This window comes from Pseudorca crassidens, chromosome 1 (assembly GCF_039906515.1).
Source record: "Pseudorca crassidens isolate mPseCra1 chromosome 1, mPseCra1.hap1, whole genome shotgun sequence".
Classification (NCBI taxonomy): Eukaryota; Metazoa; Chordata; class Mammalia; order Artiodactyla; family Delphinidae; genus Pseudorca; species Pseudorca crassidens.
The window spans coordinates 12,834,935-12,856,704 of record NC_090296.1 but is presented as its reverse complement, the minus strand read 5'-3'; the positions used below and the strand labels follow the sequence as shown (position 1 = coordinate 12,856,704).

Sequence of the window (21,770 nt, the reverse complement as noted above, 5' to 3'; positions counted from 1 at the left end):
CCCCCGAAGATGGTATCACCCTGGGTTTCCCCGCCTCCGCGGATCGCCTCCAGTTTCAAAATGGCGGCTGCCATAGAGGGGCTTCTGCTGCCTGATCGTCACCGGCGCTGCTGAGCCAACCTCATCTTTTCTCGCTCTTGAACCTGGATGCGACTAAGGGTTGGGAAGGGCAGTGGACGGCGTTCGGGGAGGACTGACGAGGCAAGTGGGGGCGGAAGAAAGCAGTGCGCCTTTGCATGGGGGAGGGAACGTCTCGGCCCTCGGGGAGAGCCTGGCTTCGACTCCGACCCGGTCTCCGCCGCGGACGTTCCCCCAGGGTTGCGGGTGCGACTGTCCCGGTCGTTTCTGGCAGAAGTGTTCAGCGAGGGAAAGAGAGTGACTTCTCCAAGTGTCTAAAGCTCTCGGTCTTTTGTGGCAGTTCCTACGATTCACTCCCAGACTCTCCTTTTCTCCTTTTTGCTGTTTCCCTCCGGCCTTTCAGTCTCTCGTTGCTGGACGCCAGCTTTGGCTTCTTAGCATTGTGGCTACCTTGTTCTCAGCTTCCTCGCTCGGGGTCTTCCCGTCATTTCGGGTTGAGAGATCACGAGACTACTGGGCACAAAGTAGGCGTTCTTTTTAGTTAATCGACTTCAAAGACCTTTAAGACATTACAGTGCTTTGTTAAAACAGCCTCGGCCCTCCGCACCCCCCCCGCCCCAGCATCTCCTTTGAGCGCTTCCAGCATCATTACTCTATTTACATGCTCTTCAGTAAACAGGTCAGAATAATTTTAACTCCGGCAAGGCTGGCTTCCTGTGACCAGGCGAGCCTGCGTTATCATTGCCCATGCCCTAAGTTTTAATTTTAGAACCCCTTTGACCGTGTTGTGAAACCCGTGCTCTCCCGGAATTGACCAGAAGGAGACTTTTCTCACTTGAGCTCCAGTGCTAACCCAGACTCTTTCGTTTTCCCGTAGATTTTGCATGGTTCCCCTCAGTTGTCATCAACATGCACGATCGTTACTGAGAGAGCAATTAACTGATAGATAATTAAGGCGAAATGGTATCCGTCAGAAGTCACTGCCCGGAAGGAATTTATAATATGGTGAAGGTTCATTCCTTTCAGTACACATTTATGTTGCTTTGAGCGCTGTGCTTGGTATTGGAGTTAAAAAGATTCACTTTTACTCTTCCCCCATACGTTTAACGTCCATTCAGCATATGTTCTTTGTGCCTACTTTTGCTAGCTAAAAATAAATAACATTGCCTGGAGACACCAAAATAGCTTTATAAAGGAGTAAGTATTTGAGTTGGGTCAGGAAGGGTCAAAAGGAATGTACTAAGCTCAGGAGAAGGTCATCCGTGGCTGCAGTACAGAGATGCAGAGACTTGAGAAGTTTTGGCATGCTTAGGGAGAGCGGGAGAATGAATGCGCTTGAGCATGCAGTGTAAGGGCGGTTGGTGAAGCAACAGGGAGATTGAGGTAAAGTTGTGAAGGACCTTGCTTTCCAAGGAAGGTGTTTAGATTTTATTCGGTATTTAGCCGGAAGTCAAGGACTGCTTTGCACAAGGAAGGGGCATGAGGAAATTTGTTTTTTAGGGTGGTCTCTCTGATAGCTGTGTGGAAGATCAACTTGGAACAGGAAAACTAGATGAGAGGAAATTGCAATCATTCAGGTAAGGTAATGAATGCCTCCTTTGAGGCAGGATAGTAAAGGATGTCAGACATTTCTGAAATATCAAATAGGATTCAACTGGTGGCAGCCAAAGTGGTGATAAGAGGGTGACTTCAGAATTTTTAGTCTGGGAGACTAAGTGGTTGGTGATACCATTAAATAAAGCCTAAGACATGTACAGAATAGTATGGTGCCAACTTGCACTTTAAGAGTGGCAAAGCACAATGCTCTACAGTCCAAAACATTGATTTTAGATTCTAGAAATCTCTGCTATTACAGTAGCCTCTAGCTACATGTCGCTATTGCACACTTGAAATTGTGGTTAGTTCGAATTGTGATGTGCTGTAATTATAAAATACACACTAGATTTTGAAGGCTCAGTACCAAAAAAATATCTCAATAATTTCTTTAATTATTACATGTTGAGATGATAATATTTTGGATATATTGGATATATATATATTAAATAAAAGTAATTTCACCTGTGAAACTTCAATGTGGTTGTGAAAAAATTTTTTAATTATATATCTGGCTTGCATTATATTTTTGTTGGACAGAGCTGTTCTAGTCTAGACTAATGATGGATTAGTGAGGAAGTGGGATTTGAGCTGGGCCTTAAAATGATGATAGTCAATGGTGATGTCAGAGCAGCTTGCCGGCTCCCTCCATTGCCAGTTAAGGCATTCAGGTTCTGCTTTTTCAAGCAGTAGGATGCCTTCAGAGATTTCTGAGCAAGGGATCCTAAGTGCAGGGGTGTTTTGGAAGATTAATCTGGTAGTAAGGTATACGTTGAGATGAAGGAAGGAAAGGCTGGAGGCAAAGAAACAGAAACCGAAATGTAAGGTAACGAGGCCCTGTATTAAGGTACTTCCAGTAGGAATGGAAAGGGAATGATAAATGTACAAGGCATTCTCAGGGGGAAATAATCAGGAGTTGGTAATAGTCTGTTCAAGAAGTAAAGGAAGGAATAAAACAAGGAGTGTTTCAAGCCTTGGTTATTTAGATAACAATTAAGAAGTCATGTCATAGAGTTATAAGGTACATTTGAGTCTAAAGAAATTTAGTCTCAAAATAGAACCAGCAAAGTTGAAAGGAGGAAGTGTGCTGCTAAATACCTAAATACTCTCCTTTTTTATCTCCTTGCTTTCTCTATCTTCTTTATCTAATCATGTACCCCAGCTAGTTTTTCTAAAATACAGAACTACCTGTATCACGTCATCTTACTTGATAAGTGATCTTAAAATGTCTCTTTGTTGCCTGTTCTCTGTTCAACAATTAGAACTGGGTCCAAAGTTTCTAAGGCCTTTCATTAGCTGGCCCTTTTCTATTCATTAGGACTTTTCCTTAATTTTTTGCTTATATGAAAGTGTGCCAGGCTACTTTTGTCACTGGTACTCTAAGTTTTTGTTTTATGCCTTTTATCATGTTATTCCCCTGTTTGAATAGCTTTTTCTCTTTGTCTCTTTCTGCCCACGGCCTACCAGTCCTTACCTATCGAATAATTTATGATCCCACCTCTTTTCTGATTCTCAATAACATAAGCTAATGTCAGTTTTTAAAATCTTATTTCCTAAGCCGCATATTTCAGCCCCTGATTAGAGCCAATTTCATGTTATTTATTTTTGTCTTTTATTATCTTAGTCCTATTTTTTTATGTAAGTTTAGGCTTCCTAAAATTATGACAAATTTATTATTTATTTATTTATTTTTCGCGGTACGCGGGCCTCTGACTGTTGTGGCCTCTCCCGTTGCGGAGCACAGGCTCCGGACGCGCAGGCTCAGCGGCCATGGCTCACGGGCCTAGACGCTCCGCGGCATGTGGGATCTTCCCGGACCGGGGCACGAACCCGTGTCCCCTGCATTGGCAGGCCGGACTCTCAACCACTGCGCCACCAGGGAAGCCCTACAAATTTATTTTTTTTTAACAAAGAATCATATAGGGACTTCCCTGGTGGGCCAGTGGTTAAGACTCTGTGCTTCCACTGCAGGGGGCACTGGTTCCATCCCTGGTCAGGGAACTAAGATCCTGCATGCCTCGCCACACGGCCAAAAAAAAAAAAAGGAGCATATGTTATTCTATTTGCTCAGGTTTTCACCTTAGGGCAAGACATAGACGTTAAATACTGTAATTAAAAACAGAAGTAAATCATTATACCGCATTCATGAGACTCTTATTTCTTTATTTTTTAGATTTTAAAGAACTCTTTCTTTGAATTCATGGTGTTTCATCCTATATACGACTGAGATACCAGTAAGTAAAGACTGTCTAATAAAGATACAGCTTTATTATATTACAAGCAATTGTAATAAAAATCTTTTCATCTATTGAAATCTGGGTCTGTCTGCAAAAAAGTTTTAACATGAGCTCATTCAGTTCTACCTGCAAGAAACTTTGTATTTTCACTTCATACTCTAAATAAGGAAAGTGGGGGGTAAGGTAGATTTGAGTAGGAAAAGTTTCTCTTAGGCCATTAATATAATTGTGGTACAGGGAGATTCAAGTCCTATCCAAAAGTGTACTTATAAATATTTTTAATTTTTCATTTTTCATCAGATAGAGAATTAGTATCTTTGTATATCTCATACCTTACAAATAGGAACACACCAAGTCAATATTTTTTTTTAATTAATTAATTAATTAATTTGGCTGCGTCAGGTCTTAGTTGCAGCACACAGGATCTTTGTTGTGGTGCGTGGGTGGGCGCAGGCTTCTCTAGTTGCGCTGCGCGGGCTCCAGAGCACACAGGCTTCTCTCTAGTTGTGGCATGTGGGCTCATTAGTTAGCGGCACGCAGGCTTAGTTGCCCCGTGGCATATGGGATGTTAGTTCCCCAACCAGGGATCGAACCTGCGTTCCTTGCATTGGAAGGAGGATTCTTAACCACTGGACCACCAGGGAAGTCCCTAAGTCAATATATTTTTAATTTTAACTTCTTTGTTTCAGTAACTATTTGTTAAACAACCACTACGTGTAAGATGTGCTAAAATAGTAAGGATACAAAAATAGATCAAACCTAGTCCTGCATTCAGAGAGCTCTTCCAAGCCAGAGGAAATACATGTAAATAGGTAGCTGTTAATGGTGTGGTAACAGCATTAAGCTCATTTAATACCAGCCATCTTCATTTATTCATTTAAGAAGCATTTACTGACCACCACTATGTGTTAGGCACCGTGGGGTGTTGGAATATAACTATGATCAAAATAGACCAAGTCTCTACTTTCATGGAGTCATTATTCTGGTGTGGAGGTTAAGAGGAGAGAAGGGGATGGACAAAGTGAGTAAGTAAATAAGCAGCAAGTGCAGGTGGGCACTAAGTATTTTGAGGAAAATAGAAGGAAGATGCACATTATAGGATGTAACTGAGGTGGGGATGGACTTTAGGGTGGTCAGAAAATGTTTCTGAGAGAATAAATTTGAGGCAGGGAAAATAATAGCTCGAACTAGTTAGAGATCTTGGTGACAGTAGAGATAGAAAGAAATACTTGAGAAATTATTATACTTGAGAAATACAATAGAAGTAAAAATGCAGGACTTATTGATGGATTGGATGTGAGCAACAAGTTAAGGAAGGAATCAAGGATGATGCCATCAGAGGCCAGATGGTCTTAATGCTGTGGGATTGGGTAAGATTGCCTAGAGAGAAAAGAGAAAAGAAAGTCCTGCTGAAAAGCACTGCCTCATTTAGAGGTTGAGGGGAGAAAGAGGCATTAACTAAGGTGAGTGAGGAATGGCCAGTTAGATATAAAGAAAAACAGGAGAGGGTTGACAGAGGAGAAGAGGAAGGTGTTTCTGGGAGGATGGAGCTGTTACTTTTGTTGATTGCTTCTACGATTTCCAGTAATTTGGGACCACAGAAATGTCTGTTGGCTTCAGTTGTATAGAGGTTTGTCAGTGACCTTGATGAAAGCTCTTGTAGTGATAGGGTAGAGAAAGAAGTCAGATTTAGTAGTGTGAATGGGAGCTGAGAAAGTGGAGACACATCTGTGGACAAATATTCTGAGAAATTTTGCTGTGAAAGGGGAGTGTAGAAATGATGAAGCAGTTGCAGGGGATTGGAGAATTAAGAGAGGGTTCTTTTAAGTTGGGAAATTCTAGAGTATCTTTGTATGCTAATAGGAATGGTACATCAGTGACGTTGATGATACAGGAGAAGGAGGAGATGACTGAAGAAGTTATCTTTAGAAGAGAAACGAGAGTGGGATTCAGAGCACATACAGGGGATTGGCCTTGGATGAGAGCTGAGCTATTTGTTCCTTATGATAGGAGACACAACAGTATACATGCAGATAGGTTAACAGGGTATTTGGAAAATGAGGGGTTACTGTCTGATTACTTTTATTTTATAATTGAGGAATGAGGTGAGATTATCAACAGAGAGTAGGGTGGAGAGAAGGGGGTGTGATACTTGAGCAGAGAAGAGGAGATGTGAAATGATGGTCTCAGAGATGGAAAGTCAACCTACTAAGAAAAATCAGATCGATAGGTAGGACATAGTGCCTGTTTGAGATCTTTGGCCATGAATTTGAAGAGCAAATAGCATAGTTTTGTGATTGTTTTTTTTTTCCCCTTCTGGCAACATTGAGCTGCTGGAATAGACAAAGTGAGTCATTGGAATCAATGAGGGTTGGGATTTTGCCAGCCTCGTACAAAGAAGGATTAGAGCAGCAAGATACTTGAGAGTATTTTGCAAAATAATCATGATGGATCGCTGATCAATGGTAAGACATGAGTGGAGACAGGAGGCGGTCATGGACAGTGAAAAAGTAGCCAGTGATAGAGATACCAGTGAGGCTAAAGGATTTTTGCAGTGGGAATTCTAGAGTAAGGAAGAATTCTAGAGTAAGGAAGGTGGGAGTGAGAGAGGGAGATAGTTGAAGGTGATATTTTGAAAGTGCTGCAGCTTATTGGCCATGATAAGGTCATGGTTGTGACTGTGGTGGTGGGTAGCTGAAGTGAAATGAAGATTATTGGAGTTGAGAAAGTGAAGGAACTAAGAGGTCAGTATTGAAGCTACTCAGAGGAAGACTGAGTCAGGAACTAAAAATCCTCAGTGAGTGAGGTCAGATTAATAGATGCCAGCAGTAAGGAAGAATAGGAAAGGCTCACAGTGAGCTGGCTGGGCAGCATGACCTTCAATGGGACTGGAGTATTTTGAGGAGGAAGGAGAAGACAGGTTGGAAGCTGCAGTGAGGAGGAAGGAGCACATCCTTCCTGCTTCGGAGGTCAGGGAGTACAAGAGGAAAAAAGGCCTCTTGAGAAGCCTGCAGGAGAAACTAGGTTTCTGTGAAGATTTGCAGGTGAGGAGAATGTTCAGAGAAGAGGTTGAAGTTCCAGGTTAGTGCAGTAGTTCCAGAGGGCATACTGAAAGGATTTCGGAGGGAGAAGAGGTAGTGGATTGGGTCCAATTAGATGTACACATCAGTGATTATGGATAACCTAGGAGTCTTGGATGTTTGGCTATGACCGAGGTGAACAAGGATGGGAGATATGATATGGCAGGATTAGCCCCCTGACAGCCTGTTAAGAAAGGTGGGCGGTTTACCTTAGTTTGTTGAGATGACCTTGGGCAGATGGCGAGGGATCGTGAGATATGCAGTGACCTCTCTTACTTGCGTAGTTAGCCAGGAAAGGCTAAAGCTAAGATCTGAAATGTAGCTGTGGAGTTGTACTTTGCTAATCAGTGTTTTTAATAACATCTGTTTAATAGCACACAAATTCTAGGTCCTAAATTCCAGTACATGTGTTCATGTTGTATCTTCTTGAAATATGTAGTAGGCATCCTGACTATATTCTATCAAGTATGTGTTGAGCACCTACTATGTGTCAGGTTCTCTTTTAGAAATTACAAACATAAGGTGCTACCTCTGTTTTTCAGTTGCTCACATTCCAGTGCAAGAGTTCTTAACATTAAACTCCCTGAAAAATACATGAATTTTTACATGTATATGGGCCTTTTCATCTTTTTTTAAGGACTGGGGGGAGAAGGAAAGGTCCATAGCCCTTTATCAGATTCTCGGGGGTGGGGGTCCCTTTATTTAAGAACCCCTGGTCTACTAGTAGAGAAAGACCCATAAACTAATAACTGTAATGAGGTGTAATTACTGTCATCACAGAGCAAAATAAAGGAGGAAGAAATTTACCTTGAAGAATAGGTTCACTAATTTAGTATACATTTATTTATTGAGGAACTTTGTAGCCTCCATTCTAGGTAATTTACACATTATTTGAAATCTTCCAACATCCTTTCTATGTATATATTAATACTCATGATTTATAGACTAGGATACATAAGTGAGGAAATGTTAATTAACTTGCCCAGAACCACATAGGAGTAGATTCAAATACGGGTCTGTCTGATTCCAAAATCTACTACTTTTCATTAAACCACACTGGGGAGCCACAGAAGGACTCTTTGTAAACAGGAGTGTGTAAGATTATGTTTGTACCTTTATGCTTAGCAATGATGGAAATAGGTCTTTAAAATGACTTTTATGTTTAACTATGTTTTTATTTCTATTGAAAGAACCTTTTGGATTGTTGTTATTGGACCGAAAAAATGACATCTATTATCAAATTAACTACCCTTTCTGGGGTCCAGGAAGAGTCTGCTCTTTGCTATCTTCTCCAAGTCGATGAGTTTAGATTTTTATTGGACTGTGGCTGGGATGAGCACTTTTCTATGGATATTATAGATTCCCTGAGGAAGTAAGTTGCTGTTAATATTTCCACACTTTTAGTAAATCAACTTCTCTTTTTTACACTGTTATACCATTTTGATGTTACACAGTATTTGCTTTTTTGCTCTAATTTAGTTGATAGTAAAATGTTTAGTTTTACTTATGCTGCAGAGCCAAATACTGACTGTTTTTATTTGTGTAGTTTTGATTGACTCAAGCTGTGTTTATTGAAATTCAGCAAAATATTAAGTTAATTGTTACTTGCTCGATGGAACTCAGTAGAAGTTTTTGTACCCTAATTTTAGAAAAAGAGTAAGATTAAGTTTATAAGAATTTGAAGAGAGGAAAAACCTTCCTTGTAAAAGTTCTTCAGTCAGATCACATTAGCTTATTTTCTATTATCTTTTGATGCAATTCCTGTTATCTTTTGATTCAATTTGAGAACTGATACTTAGAATAAAGACCGTGAGATACAAAAGGATACTAATCCGTCAAAGAAAAATTTAGTTACGTTAGCAGTATTGTACTAATTATGGAAGGAACCAGGACTTAAACATTTAAAACACTTAGAACTTGTAGCAAAAATTTTTTTTCTTTTTTTTTTGTTGATGAGAACATATTATTCATTGACTAATTGAAGTTTTACTATCATGAATATACTGTCAGTCACCATGCTAAAAAGCTGAGACAAAAATCCATAATAAATATGTGGCCTCTTAAATATCCTTTCCTTAACAATTTCTTAAATTCTAAGCTGAGTTCTTGAACTTAAATTAATAGTATACAAGATAGCCACTTGAAATCAGCTTATGTGTGGTGTCTACTGTTTCCCTTTCTTTTTCCTTTTTTTAAAAAAATGTGTCTAGACACTATATATTTATGTGCAACTTATACCATAGTTTTGATCTCTATGTAGGACAGGGATAGTAATAATTGAAATTCATAGGTAACATAATTTTAGCTCTTAGTTTTTTTCTTTTACCCCAGCATAGTCTTCGATTCAGAGTACTGAGAGGAATCAGAACTGGCAAATTAATTTTGAGTATCCTGCCTTTACCCTTGGGAACAAGACTGAGAAATAGTCATTTTGATTGTGTTCTAGGCATGTTCACCAGATTGATGCAGTACTGTTGTCTCACCCCGATCCTCTCCATCTTGGCGCCCTTCCGTATGCTGTCGGAAAGTTGGGTCTGAACTGTGCTATCTATGCAACCATTCCTGTTTATAAAATGGGGCAGATGTTCATGTATGATCTGTATCAGGTAATTTAAGCAATTAAAAAAAAATTTTTAACACTCCTGCAGTGAACATTTTTAACCTTTTATTTGTGTTGTTCTTTTAGTCCCGACACAATACAGAAGATTTTACACTCTTTACACTAGATGATGTGGATGCAGCCTTTGATAAAATACAGCAGTTAAAATTCTCTCAGATTGTGAATTTGAAAGGTAAAACCTGTTTCCAGTAGCAAATAATTGGACTAATGGGGTTTAAACTACTGAAAAGTACAAGGGGAATTTGTCATAAAAATTATAGGCACTATTGTCTGAAGAATAAAAAATTAGCATTTTTTCATAGGGAACTATGAAATTCCCCAAAGTCATTTGAATTTTAAAATATTCCAGACTATATTCTAACAAAATGCAACAGCTCAAGCCTTTTCACATTTAATTTGGGAAACACTTATTTAGTGTTTACTGTATATAGTGCACAAAGGTAAATGTGGCCAGATTCTCTAAGAGCTCATAGTTAGGTTGAGGACAGTAGATCAGATGTAGGTTGAGTAGCTCAGATGACTAAATGTAGTGACTGAAGTCAATGAAGTGCTATGGCAGCACAGAGTAGAACATGCCTGAATTCTAGAATTGAACATTAAAAGAAAATTGTCATTTAATTAGGTCAGGAAGTCATATATTAAGTATACATTTTTCATCTATAGAGAGAATTATATTAAAACATTCTCATAAATTTGAACCCATAAATATGAAAAAATGGCACAAAATGGACTCTGAAGATTAGCCAGGAAGTAACAATGGTCTTAACAGTTTTGCTTGTACTTGTTTTCTGTACGATAATTCTTTACCATAATCAGATAAGAATTGTCAGTTTAGAGGTTAGCGAAGATGGAAACACTTGATAATTATGTGCACAATAGAAATATTAAAATTTATTAGTTCATGCTAAGTTATTAAATAGTAATGGCAGTCTCTAGCCTTCTATTTATCAGCACAAATATATCTGCAAGAATATATAATAAAATGACAAGAGTGCCTGCATAAAGGTATGGGGCAGCTGGGGGACAGGCGGGTGAGACTTGCATTTCACTGTATGCCTTTTTACTTTTGAATTTTGTATCATTGCATATGTTACGTATTTAAAAATAGCTATAAATAAGTAACCTTTCTTTAGGGTTGTAAAAAGAAATCTGAGTACTGTCGTTATCTTGTTGACATAGGTAAAGGACATGGCTTGTCTATCACACCTCTACCAGCTGGTCATATGATAGGTGGAACAATATGGAAGATAGTCAAAGATGGAGAAGAAGAAATTGTTTATGCAGTTGACTTCAACCACAAGAGGGAGATGTAGGTATATCAAGACAAAAGCTAATGGAAATGCAATTCGTATTATTTCATTCTTTGGAGGGAAAATTAGAAACAAAGTTATTTTTTTAACTAGAAATCTAGAGCAATTTAAAAACATCAAACAGTGAATGTTTTCAGAGTTATTTGCATTGTAAGGGAAAAAGTTTGATATGAGATAAAAGACATTGTTTTGAAATTTACATGCAAATATCCACTTATAAAACAGATTTCTCTCTGGAGATGTTGCAAAGGAGATTAATTTTTGTACAACAAATTATATTTTATATGTTCTTGACCTATTTAGAGGAACTTTGCAGGTGGGGTTTTTTTTTTTCTGTTTTTGATAAAGTCATTAATACCATCTAATATAACTATATTTAAAGTCAAACTCCCTTTAAAAGGGGACACAGTAGTTTAATTTTAAAACTTCATTTTGTACTTACAGCATTTCTATAAAATTGTTTTGGCTTCTTTTGTAATTTCTGTACATCAAGTACATAGCTATTCTATATTAGATTACAGTATCCTCAAGATCTTTTGTATCTTTTTAAGAAATATTTAAGACTAATAAGTTGAATTTTAGGCTCTTGTAATCACAGGTTAATGAGGAAAGATGGGTATTTGAGTAAATGGTATTCAAATATTTTGGGAAAAAACTTGGTTTGTGTTTTTTTTTTTTACCACATAATGAAATAAATTTCAGTTGGATTAGAATTAAATAGAAAATGAAACAGTATTGGTGAGTCTGATCTCTTGATTTGGAAAAGACTTTGTAAGCAGAGAGGCAGTGGACCAAGTTGCAAAGGAAGACTGCTAGATTTGATTACATACAGGTTTAAAATGTCTGAAACAAACTAAATTAAAGACCTATAAACGAGGGAAAATATTTACATCAAGTTGAGCAAAGACTTATTTATAAGACCAGGTATTAATCAATCAAAAAGATACCAGTTGCAAAATGGACAAAAGTTATAAAGTCAAAAAAGAGAAAATTTAAATGATAATGATTTTTTAAATTAAATACTGTTAAAATTGTTTTTAAATGGTAGTATTCTTCTGGGAAATATTTAGTGAGTTGGTCATTCTTTCTGGTTGAACCTTTCTGGAAAAGGGAGAGCTTTCTGAAAAAGGTTAAACCTTTCTGGAAAGCCATTTAGCAATATCATATATTCTAGTAAATACATTTCTAGGAATGTGTCCTAAAGAAACAACTAGAAATGCAATTGAAGCTTTTTGCAAAAGTTTTCTTTGACAGATTATTTATAGTGGCAAAAAAAAAAAGTAACCTAAATATCAATAAAGGGAAATGACCAAATAAATATTGTACAAACACAACAGAAAGCTTTTATAATTGTTAAAAATCAGATTTAGAAAATGATTTTAATGTCATGGGAGAAAAGTAGGATATAGAACTGAGTATATAATCATATACATGGGATATCACCTTTGTAAAACACATATACCTATATACGCATAGAAAAATTTATGTACTTAGAAGATATACCCCAAAATATTATATCAATTATCTTTTTTTTTTTTTTTTTTTTTTTTTGCGGTACGGGGGCCTCACACTGTTGTGGCCTCTCCCTTTGCGGAGCACAGGCTCCGGACGCGCAGGCTCAGCGGCCATGGCTCACGGGCCTAGCTGCTTCGCGGCATGTGGGATCTTCCTGGACCAGGGCATGAACCCGTGTCCCCTGCATCGGCAGGGGGACTCTCAACCACTGTGCCACCAGGGAAGCCCTCGATTATCTTTTGAGTGATGGTACTCTGGAAGAGCTTAATTTTCCTTTTTTGAATTTATCAGATTTTCTTATCAAGGAACATGTATACTTTTATAGTTAGAAAAGGAAAAAACCTTATAAAAGAAGTTATTTTTTAGGTAAGAAAAGCTATTGTTTATTTGAAATGATATAAAGTATTCCTCTTCTTCAACTTCGTTATAGCCACTTAAATGGATGTTCCCTGGAAATGCTAAGCAGACCCTCTCTACTTATCACAGATTCATTTAATGCTACGTATGTGCAGCCGAGGAGAAAACAAAGAGACGAGCAACTTCTGAGTATGTATTGCATACTGTCCTTTGTACAGAGCTGTGGAAGTACATGGTAGTATGAATTACTGTTTATTCTGTTCTGTTTGACATTTTTCTTGTCATATGAGATTGGCTAACTCTAGTATTTTTGAAAAAATATTATGTGACCATATCAATATTTTTACAAAAAGATGCTTTAATTGGTTTGAATTTAACTTCTTTGGGATAGGTATAAAGATTGGTTTCTTCCTGCCATTCAGCACATAGCTAGCTCTCACTGGTATATGTCTAGGGAACATCAAAATATATAAAGATCTCGTATAAATCTACTAGAAAAACATTTACACTCGAAAAGAAAAATGAACAAAGGAGGTAAATGAGGGTGCAAATAGTCTGCTGATTTTGGTGTTTGGGTGTTTTATGCTCTAGTCTAGTAGTCTTGATTCTAAAGAGATGTATCTCGGCCATCCCTGGTTGCTTCTGCTTTGGCTTGAGCCCTATTACCTTACATTCTTTTTTTGTAAGCTGCATGGGAATTCAACAGGGAAAATTGGATTCCACTTTCAACATGTTTGATACCACTGCCTTCATTTTTCTACTTAAAAAGTATGACTTATATACTGTGTTACTCTAACTTTTAAGAAGTTTTCAATTCTTGGTATTTTTTTGTTGTTTGTTTGTTTTTGCTAGAGTTTGATTTGACTAAATATTTCCAAGCAGACTTTCATCTAGAAAGTCTTTTATTGGAAGAGGGAATATTATTTATCTTTTATTCTACAGGCATACATACATACAAAATATGTATGTATTAATCTAAACTATAAATGTGTGTGTATAAATTTGGGAATTATGTTTTATAATGAAGTTCATTGAGGTAGGCAGGTAAGACCAGAGTGAGCTGGAAACCCAAGGCTGATTGCATTTGCCCTATTCACCCAATTTTCCCGGTATACTATACAAATGTCATTTTCTATGTATACTGTGGGGGAAAGGGTTGGAAACCACCGATTTATAATTTTCCAATGGAAAAAAAAATTGAGAGTTAATGGCATTCTTATAAATTATAGTCTTCATAGTAAAAACATGGAGATAAAGTTATCTTTAATTTTATAGCAAAGTATTGTTATGTTCTATAAGGATTTTACATTCTTGTTTTCTAGCAAATGTCCTGGAAACACTTCGAGGTGATGGAAATGTGTTAATAGCAGTGGACACTGCTGGCAGGGTTTTGGAACTTGCTCAACTCCTTGATCAAATTTGGAGAACTAAAGATGCAGGATTGGGTGTTTACTCATTGGCACTCCTAAATAATGTCAGTTATAATGTGGTGGAGTTTTCTAAGTCCCAGGTTGGTTTTCATGTTATCATTTGTAATAAAGATGTTTTCTGCAGAGATTGGGCTTATGGAAAACAATGTGTTAATTGCCCTTTGGATTTTCTTTTTCTCTTGGGGTTGATGATAATAATGTTGGTAATGATGATGATGATGATAAAAACTAAAAATCAACCACTTACTGTTCTGTACATTTTGTGTATTACTTTCATTTAATCCTTATATATCCTATGAAGTAGGTTCTGTTTTTGTCCCCATTTTACAGACGGGGCAACTTGGTTCTCTAATGCTTAGTATCACAATCTGTAAAATGACGGCAAAAGTAGAACCTACTTCATAGGATATAATTGTTAGAATCTGTTTTTCTCTTCCTTTTGGATAAGCTCTTTCTCTTGAAGTAGCAATGTCTGGGGTAAGATATTCATTTAGAACTTATATACCGCCTTCTGAATAAGATTTAAGGTGACTTATAACTGAAACGTAATGCAAAATGAGATTTCTAGGGATGAATTTCTGGGAAGATCTGATGGGGAATAGAAACAGACAATAAGCTGCTTATTAACATGGTACAAATATAAGCAGCCATTGGTGGAAAAAAGACTTTAAACAAGATGGAATTTGAACTCCTTGACTATTGTAGGATACATTGAGGTTTTAATACAGTATTTTCTAATTATTGTCACCTTTTCCCCCCATATTAGGTAGAATGGATGAGTGATAAATTGATGAGATGTTTTGAAGACAAAAGAAATAATCCATTTCAGTTTCGTCATCTCTCTCTATGTCATGGTCTTTCTGACTTGGCTCGAGTACCTAGCCCTAAAGTGGTACTTGCCAGCCAACCCGACCTAGAATGTGGATTTTCAAGGGATCTCTTTATTCAGTGGTGCCAGGACCCTAAAAACTCGATCATTCTAACTTACAGAACTACTCCTGGGACTTTAGCACGTTTCCTAATTGATAATCCTTCTGAAAAAATTACAGAAATAGAGGTAAGTGCTTGTATCTGAACTTTATCTTTTTTCTTTTTTGGCCGCACTGTGTGGCGTGTGAAATCTTAGTTCCCTGACCAGGGATTGAACCCATGCCCCTTGCGGTGGAAGCACGGAGTCTTAACCACTGGACTGCCATGGAAGTCCATGAACCTTATCTTAAAATTGTTTGGGGGGTACATTATACAAGATGTTTATAACAGTGACCCAAAATAAAACTTGAAGTTGTTTCAGGATTTTTATCTGACTAACAGTAGAGAAGCTTTAATAGCACATATTTCAGAGCTCCTTAATTGGAAACTCTCAGTATTGAACCCTTCCATGGTACCCTCTGGAACCATACCCAGAGAGTATGCATATATGCTGTATTCTTATTTGCTCTTTGAAAAATTCCTTTCACATCCTTCCTGTAATTGAAATCTGGCTATTTCCTAATGATTTCTTTTTCCTGTAGCCTTCTCTTTCATGCTTCGTGTACTTTGGGCGGGGTAGGTATCCTTGTTCTGTGTTGCAGCTTTCAAGCCATTTCTCTTCCCTCTGTAGTTCATGCTGTCAGACTTGAAAATACACTGACCCCTCCTTGTTTCAGACACTGATCTCTTGGTCATTCTCTGTTGTTCATCGGTGACTTTAGACCCTGGTTCACAGTCTTCCAGTCCACTCATACTCAGGACTCTATTCTTGATGACTTTAGCATCCATATGTATGATTTATCCAGTTTTTGGCCCTCTCAGTTCCTTGACACCTTATTTCTTAATGATCTTTTCCTCCACTCCACCTCAGCCATCCCTTCCCATGATCATGCTGTCCACTCCCATGGTCATACCTTTAACCTTGTTATGATCTCCAGATCTCTCAAGCATCCCACTCTGGTCTCATAGCTGACTTTCTCTAGTACTCTCATGCCAACAATTCTTTGGTCCCATTGGGACTTTCAATTCATGAACCTCACCACTTCTGCTAATCATCATTGTTCCATCTTCTGGCTGTGTTGGGTCTTCATTGCTGCGCACAGGCTTTCTCTAGTTGCGGTGAGTGGGGGCTGCTCTTCGTTGCGGTGAGTGGGCTTCTCATTGCGGTGGCTTCTCTCTTGCGGGGCACAGGCTCTAGGCGCGCGGAATTCAGCAGTTGTGGCGCATGGGCTCAGTAGTTGTGGCTCGCGGGCTCTAGAGCACAGGCTTGGTAGTTGTGGCGCATGGGCATAGTTGCTCTGCGGCATGTGGGATCCTCCCAGACCAGGGCTCGAACCCGTGTCCCCTGCATTGGCAGGCGGACTCCCAGGCACTGCGCCACCAGGGAAGCCCCATATGTCTAGGGTTCTTTGCCCTCTCACCTTGTTAGGGGTATTTCTTCTGTAGTTATTCTTTTTCTCTCCATTATCTATCACCTTTTCCCTCTACTTGGTGACATCCAAAATAATTTTTACTATTCCTCCTCTACTCCCAAACTTGTTCTTCTCTGAGTCTTCCTCATGTCATGGACTAGCAATGCTTTCCACATATTTATTCAAGCCCCAAATACAGAAATTTTAAAAATGTTCATTGAAGTGTAATATATACTGAAAAGTTTGCATATTGTAAGTGTACAGCATGATGAATTTTCCCAAATTGAACACACCTGTCTAGCTTATACCCAGATCAAGAAACAGACTATTACCAGTACCCCAGATACCCCCTTTCTGATCCTCCCTATCCTTCCAAGGGTAACCACTATCCAGGCTTCTAATGCACAGATTATTAAAATTTATTTTCAGTTCCTTACTTTTCTCTCACTACCCATATCTAATCCAGGAGCAAGTCCTATTGACTCAACCTCCAGATATATCCTAAATCCGCCTACTTTTCTCCATCTCCACTCCCAATCATCCTAGCCCATGCTAAGTGGTGTTGCCTGGACTGTGCAGTGGTTTTCTAATTGGTTTCACTGTTTTTACTTTTATACTCCCATAATCCTTTCTTCTCATAGCGGCCAAAGACATATCTTTCCCTTTCACTCTGTCTCTGTCTCTGATTTTATTGTGGTAAAGCCACATAACATTAAATTTACCATCTGAACCATGTTTAAGGGTCCAGCACAGCAGTGTTAACTATATGAACATTGGTGTACAACAGATCTCTAGAACTTTTCATCTTGCAAAAAGTTCTGTACCCATTGAACAACTCCCAAAGGCATCTTTTAAAAATTCATCATTTCATGTCATTCCCTTGCTTAAACCCTCGTGGCTTCCTTTTACTCTTTGAATAAAATTCACACTCCTTACCTGGGCTTTCAAGATCCCACTGATCTGATCTCCACCCACTTTTCTGACCATATCTCATTCCATTGTCTTTATGCTCAACACTGCTTCACTGCATCAGGGTCTCCTGCCTCTGATGTTCTTCCCAGCTTTGCACTTGGTCACTCCTTGTCATTCAAGTCTCAGTTTAAAGGTCACCCCCTCAGGTAGGGCTTCTCTGACTACCACCCTACTACTCAGTTAGTTGCCAACCCATCACATTACTTTATTTTTCCTAGCTCCCATTACTATCTGATATTTTCCTTTGTTTGTTGTCTTCCTTTTCCTACTACCAACTAGAATACAAGTTCCATGAGAAAGGGATCTTGTTTTTTTATATCCCTAGCACCCAGAACAGTGCTTGGTACATTGAAGGTCCTCAATAAATGTGTTGGTTGAATTCATGAATGACCAAATAGGTGAATAGGCAATAAACCAGATTTCTTATCATGTTAGGTAAGAGTTTACTATGTATGGTATTTTTTCATCTACATTTATCATTCTCTAGAGTCAAATCTTACTCATTTAAGAAGAGCAAAAACAGTAAATGAATAAGGATTAATGAATTGGAGTAAATTTGATTAGGAAAAAGGAATAACTTGGAGGTAATACAGTGAAGGACTAGGGAGAAAAACATCTTAGGGTTGACTATTCTAGAAATCTGTTTTTGAATATAGTCATTAACTTTAGATACCTTAAATGAAAAATAAGATGGAAAGTAAAATTTATTATAGCAACAGGCATAAACTAAATCATGAGGTAAATGTTCTGTCAAAGTTTATTTGTGGTTAAGATAGAGATCTATGTAAATTGCTGAGAGTGTGTACTACAGGAAAATAATGACACTTTTCTAAATTGAACTTATTTCCAAGTAAGCAAATGTGGGATGCCAGGTGTAACATGTAAATCACTCTTTCATCCTATATAGTAGAAACACTTGATTTCGGTTTAATTTTTTTTGTTGCTTTTTATTTTAAAATAATTTCAATGTTAACAGAAAAGTTATAAAAAATAGTATGCCCAGATTTCCCAGTTGTCAACATTTTACTGGATTTGCCTTATGACTTCTTTTTATACATATAGACACAATATTAGATATTTTTTTGGAAGTAAGCTGCAGGTATTCCATCATTACCTCTAAACACAGCAGTGTGTATTACCTAGAAACAAGGACTCTCCTGCAAAACTGTTGTATAATACATCCATTGAAATAAGGAAATAAGCACCGATATGATACTACCATTTCATCCACTGACTCCCCTTGACTTTTGGTGAATGCTCCAACAATGTCCTTTATAATTATCCTTTCCTTTTTTTTTTTTTTTTTTTGCGGTACGCGGGCCTCTCACTGTTGTGGCCCCTCCCATTGCGGAGCACAGACTCTGGACGCTCAGGCTCAGCGGCCATGGCTCACGGGCCTAGCCGCTCCGCGGCATGTGGCGGATCTTCCCAGACCGGGCCACGAACCCGTGTCCCCTGCATCGGCAAGCGGACTCTCAAGCACTGCGCCACCAGGGAAGCCCAACCCTTTCCTTTTTTATTCGGAATCCCATCCAGGATTACACATTGCATTTAGTTGTCATGACTTGACATTTTTGAAGTATATATGTTCTAGATTTCTTTTTTTTTTACATGCAAATATCTATATGATTTTTTTTAAAAAAGAAATGGGGCCAAATTATCCACATATTTTTGAACAGTGAAAGTAGATACAGATTTACTGTATTTAATACTTGGTATTAATAAATTTTCAAATGTTTTTGAATAAATGAATGAATTCTTTTTAATAATTCTTTAATAATACATTATGTATACGTACTTTGATTATTTAATCCAGTGGTTCCCAAAAGTATGGTGTAAGGACCCCTGGAGACTACCTGAGATGCTTTCATGGAGTCCACAGACTGTTTTTCATGATAATATTAAGATGTTATTTGCCTTTTACTGTGTCTACATTTATATTGACTAGTGAAAGCAATGGTGGGTAAAGTGCTGGTGCCTTAGCATAAATCAGGGCAGTGGCACCAAACTATATTAATCACTGCATTTTTCATTACCACACACTTGTAGTTCAAAAAAGTCAGTTTCACTTAAGAATGTCCTTGATGAAGCAGTAAAAGTTACTAACTTAATTAAATCCTTTTAGTAAAAAGGTTTTTTTAAATAATCTGAGTGCCAATATGTGAAATATACAAAAGCACTTGTGTTGCATACTGAAATATGATGTTTGTCCTGAAGAAAACCACTTGTGTAATTGTTTGAGTTGTTGAGTTAAACTAGCCACTTTTTTTTTCCTGAAACACTGGTTTTACTTGAAGTAATGACATAGTTATTCAGACTTGGCTACTTGGTAAATATTTTCCCAAAAATAAATAATTGAGCTTGTGGATCTAAGGAAAACAATTGACAGCATTTCTTGCCTCAATCTGATAAAATTAAAACTTTCAAGTGAAAATTAGAATTTTGGAAAACTTACGCCCATCACTGTGAGACTGACAACTTAAAAGACTTTTCTGATGAGATTGGTGGTGATATTTGCAAATGTGATTTTTAAAAATATTGTCAATATTTGTAAGATCTGTGTAACTTAGTGAACTAGTATTTTCCAAATAACTACTGCATGAAGTTGCAAAATAATGTACAAATAAAAGATGCAGTCAAAGTGTAAGATAAATCAGTAAATTTTAGTAACAGAGTATAAAAGTTATCGGTATGGTTACAGATTCCACATTACAACTAACCTTTAAGAAACTACCACTTTCTGAGTTTTAATGTAATATCAAAGAAGAATATTCATGAAAAGGCTATTTAAAAATTTTTTCCAACCATTCATCTGTGTGAGGCTGGATTTTCTTCATATACTTTAACCAAAACAATATATTGCAAGAGATTGAATGCAGAAGCAGATGTGAGAATCCAGCTGTCTTCTATTGAGCTAGATATTAAAGAGACTTTCAGAAATGTAAAATAATGCCATACATCTTACTAATTTTTTTTGCTTTGGAAACTATAATTATCTTTTGTAAAAAATGATGTTAATGTTAACATGTAATGAATGGTTTTATTACTTTTTAATGAACAGATAAATATTTTTTAAATCTCAGTTTTAATTTCTGATATGGTAAATATTAATAAATATAACCCACAAAACCCAAAAATTATTTGAGGGTCTCAGAATTTTTTTTTTTTGGCTGTGTTGGGTCTTCGTTTCTGTGCAAGGGCTTTCTGTAGTTGCGGCAAGCGGGGGCCACTCTTCATGGGGGTGCACGCCTCTCACTATTGCGGCCTCTCTTGTTGTGGAGCACAGACTCCAGACGCGCAGGCTCGGTAGTTGTGGCTCACGGGCCTAGTTGCTCCGCGGCATGTGGGATCTTCCCAGACCAGGGCTCGAACCCGTGTCCCCTGCATTGGCAGGCAGATTCTCAACCACTGCGCCACCAGGGAAGCCCTCAGTAATTTTTAAGAGTCTAAAAGAGATCAGAAAGTTTGGGAACTACTGATTTAATCATTCCATGTTGATGGATTTTAAAGTTATGTCCAGTTTTTTACTATTACAAACATTGCTGCCATGTACTTTTTTTCTTCATGTTTGTGTGATCATTTCAGTAGGATAAATTCCTAGAAGTAGAAATGCTGTGTTAAACGACAAGCACATTTTTAGTTTTAGATGTTGACAAACTGCCTTCTAACATAGTTGCACTAATTTTCCCAGAGCAGATGAAAGTACCCTTTCCCCATTAGTAATTAGCATTGCCAATTTCATAAATTAAAAGATGGTATTACATTTAAATTTTTTTCAAAAATCATTAGTAAAGTTATATATCTTTTTTTGGCTATTGTTTATTTTTCTTATTTTATAAATTGCTTGTATATCATTTTGTCCTTTTTTGATCTTTTTCTTAACTGATTTGGAAGAGCTCTTAGGACAGAGTGGCTTCTGATAGTCAAATAATGCTGCAAATAATTTTCTCAGTTTCTTTAAATTTCATGAGATTTAAAATGTGAGAATATTTTTTTCCCTGTCATCATATTTATTCACGTTTTCTTTTGGGTTTTATGTCATGTGTAGGTCTCACCTACACCAAATTATAAAAATACTTCTCTGTATTTTCTTTGCCTGATTGGTGATTTTTAGCCAGTTTGATTTAAATTAAACCCAGCCTGGAAATGTGACAGCTCAGTTTTAGTCCTAATCTAAATAGGATCTGTAATTGCACA

The 21,770-nt window shown here is 37.5% G+C and overlaps 1 protein-coding gene across 2 annotated transcripts in view; it reads left to right on the top strand.

The window, feature by feature from the left end:
• The first annotated feature begins 47 nt into the window (after positions 1 to 47).
• CPSF2 (cleavage and polyadenylation specific factor 2) overlaps positions 48 to 21,770 on the top strand; it is a 30,971-nt gene continuing 9,248 nt past the window's right edge. Inside the window, exons 1-10 of one of the 2 annotated variants that reach the window (XM_067727413.1) lie at positions 50 to 201; positions 1,579 to 1,655; positions 3,845 to 3,905; positions 8,179 to 8,360; positions 9,435 to 9,594; positions 9,675 to 9,780; positions 10,788 to 10,917; positions 12,864 to 12,979; positions 14,113 to 14,300; positions 14,987 to 15,277. In XM_067727413.1, coding sequence (XP_067583514.1) covers positions 8,212 to 8,360; positions 9,435 to 9,594; positions 9,675 to 9,780; positions 10,788 to 10,917; positions 12,864 to 12,979; positions 14,113 to 14,300; positions 14,987 to 15,277 — 1,140 coding nt within the window. In that variant the 5' untranslated portion in view covers positions 50 to 201; positions 1,579 to 1,655; positions 3,845 to 3,905; positions 8,179 to 8,211. Of the gene's footprint in view, positions 202 to 1,578; positions 1,656 to 3,844; positions 3,906 to 8,178; positions 8,361 to 9,434; positions 9,595 to 9,674; positions 9,781 to 10,787; positions 10,918 to 12,863; positions 12,980 to 14,112; positions 14,301 to 14,986; positions 15,278 to 21,770 lie in introns of both variants that reach the window. The other variant, XM_067727409.1, reaches the window with a different exon arrangement.